General features: G+C 48.6%; 2 protein-coding genes across 8 annotated transcripts in view; one reads left to right on the forward strand and one right to left on the reverse strand.

The window, feature by feature from the left end:
• The first annotated feature begins 844 nt into the window (after positions 1–844).
• zgc:92429 (uncharacterized protein LOC445063 homolog) lies at positions 845–5,048 on the forward strand. The gene is made up of 11 exons (XM_049028939.1): positions 845–1,148; positions 1,725–1,774; positions 1,859–1,915; positions 2,016–2,170; positions 2,267–2,370; positions 2,512–2,564; positions 2,787–2,857; positions 3,142–3,244; positions 3,584–3,703; positions 3,816–3,878; positions 3,992–5,048. Exons 1-11 carry the CDS (start codon positions 1,085–1,087, stop codon positions 4,223–4,225), a joined length of 1,074 nt encoding a protein of 357 aa, XP_048884896.1. The 5' UTR covers positions 845–1,084; the 3' UTR covers positions 4,226–5,048.
• A 54-nt stretch (positions 5,049–5,102) lies between these two features.
• Positions 5,103–8,316, reverse strand: part of si:dkey-172j4.3 (diacylglycerol kinase delta) — a 34,333-nt gene continuing 31,119 nt past the window's right edge. For 5 of the 7 annotated variants that reach the window (XM_049028938.1, XM_049028934.1, XM_049028932.1 and 2 more), the window contains 4 exons: positions 7,972–8,061; positions 7,582–7,698; positions 6,685–6,793; positions 5,103–6,540 (listed from right to left, as the gene is read on the reverse strand). In XM_049028938.1, coding sequence (XP_048884895.1) covers positions 6,720–6,793; positions 7,582–7,698; positions 7,972–8,061 — 281 coding nt within the window. In that variant the 3' untranslated portion in view covers positions 5,103–6,540; positions 6,685–6,719. The remainder of the gene's footprint in view (positions 6,541–6,684; positions 6,794–7,581; positions 7,699–7,971; positions 8,062–8,316) is intronic. The other 2 variants (XM_049028937.1, XM_049028935.1) reach the window with 1 other exon arrangement.

Consider the following 8,316-nt stretch of genomic DNA (forward strand, 5'->3'; position numbering starts at 1 on the left):
TTCGATGTGAGCTTATTTCTGAGTCCCACTAAAATGTAACAGCCTCCCCTGATGCTTAAGTGTACCTGGGCCTGTGTGTGTGTGTGTGTGTGTGTGTGTGTGTGTGTGTGTGTGTGTGTGTCCTGCTCGCCTGCAGCTCTTCACGACTGCCTGCGAAGGTGCATGAGGTTTTTCAGGGCTAAATGAAGAACCAGAGGAAAGTGCCACCTCATTCTGTCACCTGGGAAACCAAACCACACGGGCATCTATTTCTGTGACCCCCGCCTCTATAAATTCTCCCTTGGTTTTCCGGACTTGGCTTTCCTTAGCTACGTGGGAGTCTCCCAACTGTCCCAGTCGATCTTCTCTCCCAGTGAGCAGCCCTGTAGGTCAGGAGGATGTCTATGCTGGTGATTTTTCTCTCTCACCCCACCCCCCTCCCTCCACATTTTAATTTGCAATTCTTGTGCCTTATTGCCACCTGGTGGATACTTCTGAAAGTGCAGCACAAGCATTGGTGTGTAACGTGTATATTACGGGCTACCATTGCCTACTAGTCAACATGATCTTCCGCTTATTTCGCTGTACAAAGAGTATCAGTGGAAGCATGTCACCCATGGTCCATGGATGGCGTTCAGTTAGCAGTCCTAGGTGTGTGTACCTGGGTGGCTCTGGGTCCTCCTTAACCTCCCCACTGTCGCAAGAGTGCATGATCATGCTCACCCCCCCCCCCCCCCTCCCCCGCAAGGCTGGCTGGCTGGCCACTGTAATGTCAGGCCCCTGAGAGGAGTACTGACAGCTGCTCAGTGTGACAGGGGAGGGGTCAGAGCCAATGGTGCTATTTATATCCACCCCAAAAAGCACCCGTATCGCTCCCCTTCTCTTCCTCTTCCAGCATTCTTCCAGGCACAGTTTGCCCCTTCTGGATTTATCCTCTGCCTTCCCTGACATTCCTTAAGTGGTGGAAAGTTCTGGAAAACTGGTGAAGGTGGCACCTGAACGCAGATAAAGAGCGCTGTACCTCTCCAGTTGTGTGAGAGTGACACGAGTCCTGGGTAAGGAGTGAATACTCGAAAGGAGACGTGAAGCTCTGTTGGCTGCTGCCATGACTCTGCTCTGCTACAACAAAGGCTGCGGGGTCCGTTTCGAAGAGCATGAGAACACTGACGGTGAGCTCTCTCTCTGGACGGCGCTTTATAAGACGGTTAACCATGCATTTAATATGATACGCTGATTTGGTGGGGATCCTCAGGCACTGTTCGGCCAGACCTAAAAGTATGTTTGCAAAAGCCTCTTTATAGGTGCTTTTAAAGTTGTTAAAGTGTTTGAGATAAGCCTGTTCTGAGGCATGATTCTGGAAGTTTCCTGGTCTTTACCCACGCATGCAAGCTGTGTGATAGGTAAGCAGTTAGTGCTCTAAGATCTTTTGTTCAGGACACTTTGAGGCTTCCGTTGTGTTTAAAACAGTGTTTTCCTGTCTTCTGGGACCCCCAGATATTCCTATCGGGATATTCCTGACCATGTGCTGTGGGGTAACACCATTGATAAGGCCTCGGGGGTTGGGACACTGCCAGAATAGGAGGTGTGGGGGGAGATCATAAGAGGCTGTGAGTGGTTCATGTGACTGGACACTGTAGTGGTGAGAGCAGGCCATGTGCTGCCCTGTTCCACTGCCCTGCTTACTCTGCTCTTCCATGCTTTACGCTCATGACTGTCCCCCTTGTCTATCACCCCCTTCCTACCAGATGCCTGTCTGCACCACCCAGGGCTGCCCATCTTTCATGATGCCCTTAAGGTGGGTTTGCGATCTGCTGGCCCTGATTGCAGTCAGAGAATGCGTGACGCGACTCGTTCATTTCAATTACTTCTCTTTTCTCAGGGTTGGTCTTGCTGCAGAAAGAGGACCACAGACTTTTCAGAGTTCCTGTCTATCAAGGTGAAGGACGAATATTCATGAAAGGCCAACTGACTCATCTGTCAAGCATTATCTAGCGATACGTAGCACTTTTCCTGGTGTGATTTATGCTGTGCTCTAGGGATGTACCCGAGGGCGCCATAGCAACCAGAAACCACAGGAACCACTGCGTCCGGAGGTCACATCAGACAAAGGGGACTTGCAGAACCACAACAACAAGGAAATCATCTATACTGGGCCCAAATCTGCAGAGGCCCTGCAAAAGGAGAGACCCAGGTACCCTGTCTGTGTCTCTGTTAGCAATCGCCCACGTGTATTTCATTTTGTGGCAAAGCTGCAGTTCTTTCTAATGGTGTCTTGGTGCCCTACTAGCCTTGATGAGCCCAAGACCAAGCTGGCAGTGAAGGTGTCGACCTCATTGGCTCAGGTGCTGGAGAAGCTGCAGATAACCCAGAAGGCAGAGGCACAGAAACAAGGTGAGGATGCCTCAGCCCTAAACGATCTTTGTCTGTCTCCATCTAGTGGTGAAATGCCTGCACTGATTCTCTTCTACTCACTTCATCCGGCCCTTCTTCTCACCATCCTCCGCCCTGTCCTTCTTCCTTTCTCCCCCGCAGAGAGCCAGGCTGTCATGTTCGGAACACGGTGCAAGAATGCAGGATGCAAAACAGTGGGTTATCTTTATGCGTGCCGTTTTGTGTCTTTATGGCGGTCAATTGTAATGCCAGCTAAATGTAGGCTGTGGCAGATTTGGTTGAGAGCCCGTTGGGAAACTAGGTCCTTTCCAGATGAAACAGCCACAGAATGTCACCATGATGGATTTAAGGTGGAATGATGGATTTAAGGTGGAATGCATGCCCACAACTTGTTTGGTTGGTGTGCTGTTTCACAGGTATACCAAGGAGAGGCTACTGATGCAGAGGTCTGCATCCACCACCCAGGGGTGCCAGTGTTCCATGAAGGGTAAGCCCCTCCCTGCCAGCCCTCTCCCCGGACCACCCCTCACTCCACAGTATGAATCATCAATTTACCCTCTGCTTTCACATGTGCCTCCCATTAACTGACCTATTATTTACACAGAAGAAGGAACTGTAAGTGAATTGTCACTCACAGATAAGCTCCACATAAACAGCGGATGATATAAGTGGATTATAAATTATGTAGCCATTAATTTTCAATGAATTGAACAACCACTTGATAGATCATTCTGTAAAAAAAAGACTGATTCCCCATTGTTCCATCGTCAGGTACAAGTACTGGAGTTGCTGTTGCATCAAGACTCTCGACTTCAACGCCTTCCTGGACCAGAAGGGATGCACCAATGGAAAGCATCGCTGGATCCCCAAACAAGTACCAGCTTGTGTCCAAACCCGTCTATGTCAGTGTTTTTCAACCTAGTCCCTGGGAACCCTTAGTCAGTCCACCTTTTTGCTTCTTCCCATTTTCTAGCACACCTGAACCAGTTCAATGTTCTTGATTGGCTGGGCGCCGAGAGGGAGCAGTAATGCGGACTATCTGGGGGTCTTTAGGGACTGTGTTGACAAACACCAGTCTTTGTACATGTTGAGAGATGCCCTGTAGCTTCTTGTCTGGTTTAACAGAGGTCCTTGTTTTTAGGAAAGTTTGGTCAGACGGCTGCCCCCTTTGCATGATGCCTCTCGCTGGTCTAATGGGACTTGTTTTTCGCAGGACAAGAAGAAGGTGGCATGCAGGTATGACTGGCACCAGACTGGGAACCAGGTGGTAATCACGCTGTATGCCAAGAATGCTAACCCAGAACACTCCTATGTGGAGGCCAACCGCACCATGGTGAGTTCCGAGGGCCCGACATTGACATGGCAAATGGTCAAAGGATTGGTGTCTATGTGGCGTCCTGCAAGCTCTGCGTAACACTCCCGTAATTCTGAAACCATCCCCGCAGTTGACGGTTCACATCCAGTTTGAAAATGACAAAGTCTTCCATACGGACTTCTACCTCTGGGGGGTGAGTTTCCCGGTCTGTGGCTAAGCCTCCTTCCACCCTGTAGAGGTTCAGCCAAGCCTCATGACTTTCCCTGTGCAGGTTGTGCACATGATCCCAAATCTCACTGCACGTAGGTGATCAGCGTCTCCAAGAGCTCGGTTAGCATGGTGCCGACCAAGGTGGAGCTGATGCTGAGCAAGGCAGATGCGGTGGCTTGGGGCAAGCTGGAAGACCCACAGGCCAAGGCGGTGGCCCCCGCAGAGCCGCAGGAGGAGAGCTACGTCGACCCCAATGAGATGCCCGACTGGGACATTGACGACGACGACATTAGCGAGTCCGAAGATGAGGAACCGGCCCCCCCTAAGTGAGCAGGCCCTACGCTGCCGCTGAGGGGCCAGTTTCGATAGAAGCACTGGTGATGTACAGGGGCCCCAGGCTACCTCAGAGGGACTGGTAACAGGATGAGGGGTTAAGGCTAACTCTCACATCCATCCTGCAGCGTGATATGATGCTTAATGTGCTGTAGAGAAACAAGGCCTTGTCTTGGGCATCGTTCTGATGTAGGTGTTGGGGGAGAGGATCTTACCTGTGACCATTAAGGTGACTAAAGATTAAAATGTGAGCTTGAGTTTTACTTACACAAAAAGTTCTGAAGGCAGAAGGAAAAATGACTGGTTCAGAGTGATAACCAATCATACTGTAGAGGAGGTGGGTCCAGGTGACTAGAGGAGACAGGGCAAAGACATCTGATTGGTTGATCCTGCGTCCTCTAGTTGCTTGGACCAACCTCCTCTACAATGTGATTGGTTATCTCTCTGAACCAGTCATTTTTCTTTCTGCCCTCAGAACAAGTAAAACAAGTAAAACTCCCACGAGAAAAATACTAATGTATGTTTGACAGTTAGTCTTTGCTTTAGGTTGTTTTTTTTGTTTTTTCCAGCCCAGGGTTCCAGTGAATGACCATTTAGGACTGTGAGGATATTTATTTAGCAGGTCTTAATGTCAGCATACTGTAGACAGTGTATCCCGCTGTTTATAGTACAGCTGTGGTTTTTGTGCCAGCGATTGTGTGAACATGCTGCCATCTGCATGTGAAGCGCAGTAAACTGTACTAGACTGTAATATGTTTGTGAAGGTCCAGCTGAATGTTTTTATAATTCTGTGGCTTGATAATAAAATTGTGAAGATTCATGTCTTTTTTTGTGCATCTGCAGACAAAGAACACAGCGACTTCTGCTCCGTTGCTTCCAACAACAAAGATGACAATTTATTAAGTAAATCTTTTTTTTTTTTTGCTTCATGTCAACATTAATAGTCCAGTGGTAAACACATTATGAGCGAAGGTCTGGATGCGAGTTTGACTGGAACCAGACTGGACCAGACCGGAGAGTCTTGCAGATCCTATGGCGCATTGTCCAGCAGCGGATCAAGCTTACAGTACTCACAGAATCGGGCCAGTGGGTTCCTTAATTTAACCCCATCCACGATGCTCTGACCATTCATTTGCCTTTTTCATGGTAGATGTTGAGAGTTACTCCGCAACACCTCAAATGTAAACGTACAAACACGCGACACGGCATTACCCAGATGTCCAACCCCTCGCCTACAGGCACAAGAAAACCTAGAAGATTCAGGGAAATGTGGGACCATTGAGGGGTGCCGTTCTGCCTGTACAGCAAACCCCATTTTCGGGAGTCGTTCACAATACCATCGATTCCTCAAGGCAACTCCAAGGTCAATCACCCACTCACTAATAAATACTGCTCATCAACGACAATAAATAAAGCAAGTTCATTGGTGCAGCGGGCAGGGCTCGACACCTTGATAACAACAAAGGGTTCCTTAAACAGCCACTATTCCTTATATATAATATGTATAAATACAGTAATACAGACCTGAAGAGGAGAAATTTCCGCTTCCGTGTTCTTATGTCTCATTGTACACAGTAAGAAATCACTTTACGGTTTCTTAAGATTTTTCTTCGAACACAAGGAGGGGATGCAGCACACTATGAACACCTTGGGGGGGGGGGGAATTGCACAGCACACGAGTCGACATTTTGAGCATAAAGTGCAAGGCAGGGCGAGCCCATGGAAATGGCATGGGGGGGGGGGCGGCCCTGATCCCCAGCATCTGGCGGGAATGTGACCCTGGATCGTCAAAGAAAGCCCTCGCAGAGATCTATTGAATTTGCCACCCCCCCCCCCCCCCCACATTGAGAGTCTGGGACCCTCCGTGTTATGCAGGGTGGTTGTGGCATGGATGCAAGGACTCGTTCACAGGAGTCACAATCTTTTGGCGGGGGGCCCGGGGACAGAAGCTTAAGCCCCCTGACCCATGGAGATGGTTTTTTTGTTCATTGTTGTTCCAGTTGTTCGTCGTCGTTTTAATAGTAATAAAAAAAGACACCGATAAAGGAGCAAAAAAGTCGTTGGAGTTGCAGGGGGCTTCGTACCGCAGATGAAGGCTCCACATCCTGCCGAGACTGGGGTGGCGGTGCCCTTTCTCCGCGGGCAGACGGTGTCTCCCGGACGCCGGTGCTCCTTCGCAGCAAGATGAGAGCGACACCTCTTCAATTGGAGATAGAGGACCCCTTTCCAGCCAGTAGGGGGCGTGCCTCGCTTCTGGGCTTAGTTCCCAGTGGGGTCTGTGTCACACGATCCACCTCTGAATTCCCATGCTGCTGCGGAAAGACGACGTCAGCGTCAGCAGAGGCCAGTGGCTTCCAGAGGTGACACCTTTGGTTTCTTTCAAACCGACTCACTCAGGATAGTCTGGCTCTACTCAATGCAGGACGGCGGTGGTGGTGGTGGGGGGGGCATCTCACCTGTCAGCGAGCTGTTGGATTTCTGCTTGTGCAGTTTATCCCGGTCCCTCCTCACCTTCGGCATGATCTTTATCTTCATGCTGCTCTTGCTGCAGCTCCTCACTGTGCTCTAGAAAGAAAAAAAAAACAGTAGGAATGACCCTTCTGGGTACCCTTACCCCTCCAGGATTTAAAAGCTCCTAATCCAAAGTGTAATCAGAGGGTAAAGCAGAACCCTAAGTCCCATTCAGGTCCCATTGGCAGCAATTAACATGATCCGCATGAGTCCTGGGGGAAGCAGCTCACCCCACCCCCCCCCCCCCCCAGCCCCCCAATACCTCTCAATCAGCTGGAACCAGGATTATTACAGTCAACGAAAACTAAAACCGAGACTAAGCGAAACCTTAAATAAAATAAGAAACAAAACTAAAATGCATTACAAATAAACGGAAACCATACATACTGCTTCTGAGAGTAACTGAAATAGAAACAAAAGTGAAATACTTACTATAATATGCTATTTTAATTTCACTGATGTAATGATGTCTATCTTTCCTCCTCGATGGAAATCATTTGAGGAGACGCATAATGCAGTATATTGCCTTAAGAAAACCATTAACAATACCTGACAAACGTCTGCCCATTCTGAGGACGTTAGTCCGTGATGGACGCTGTGTATTCATGTAGAATTCTCTAAAGATCTGACGCATAAAATAGCTTTACAACTTTCAATCTATCCCTAGAAATAAAAACATAAAAGCTTAAAGATAGTAATATATCTTTAAAATAAAAACTAAAATGGATTTCAAATGAAAACAGAAAGTAATATAAAAATAAAAATTACATATTTTAAACTATAATAGCACTGGAAGGAATGCAAGGTGGGGTGACCAAACTGACATGCAGACGCGCACAAACCTCCTCGATGCCGTGCATGATGGGACAAATCCAGTGGATGTCGGCTAGCTTCTGCAGTTCGGTGCTCAGGCTCTCGAGTGTGGAGAACAGCGCCTCCTCCTGGCCAGGATCCATCTGCTGTAAGACAGAGTGCAGAGCCTGAGTGCCAATGCAGGCAGGCAAATCCCTCATGCTGAATGAATATTTAGTGTCTGTCTAGTCTACTGAGAAGAACATTATCATGTTTAAGAAACTCGTAATATTTCATTCATACTCCGTTTATAGAGCGTATAAAATGTAATAAGCATTTAAAGATGAAAATTCACTAAATTGTACCTGGGAAAGGAGATGGCAAGAGACGGTGTTAAGGAAAGGGGGGGAAGGGACGGGGGGGGGGGGGGGGTCTCTCACCAGCAGGTTCCCATCCAGCAGGGCCTTGGTCTCCTGATGCAGGACTCTGGTGCTGTTCACCACCTCCACAGCCGTGGAGCGACTCAGCACCTGACAGACAGGGAGCATGAGGACCAGTGTTTGGCAGGAAGTGTGTGTGTCTGTGTAAAAATACACTCTGTGCCCGAAGAGCCTGCTCTATGCTTTACATATGAGAACTGTACATTTGTCTTTCTCTGCATCACAGTGTTTCTCAACCCGGTCCTTTGGGACTCCCAGCCAGTTCACATTTTTGCTGCCACCCAGCTCCTAATGTTCTGGGTATACTGTGGTCTTGATTCGCTGGCGGTTTGGAGGGAGCAAAAA

Source organism: Brienomyrus brachyistius, chromosome 10, assembly GCF_023856365.1.
Source record: "Brienomyrus brachyistius isolate T26 chromosome 10, BBRACH_0.4, whole genome shotgun sequence".
Lineage (NCBI taxonomy): Eukaryota > Metazoa > Chordata > Actinopteri > Osteoglossiformes > Mormyridae > Brienomyrus > Brienomyrus brachyistius.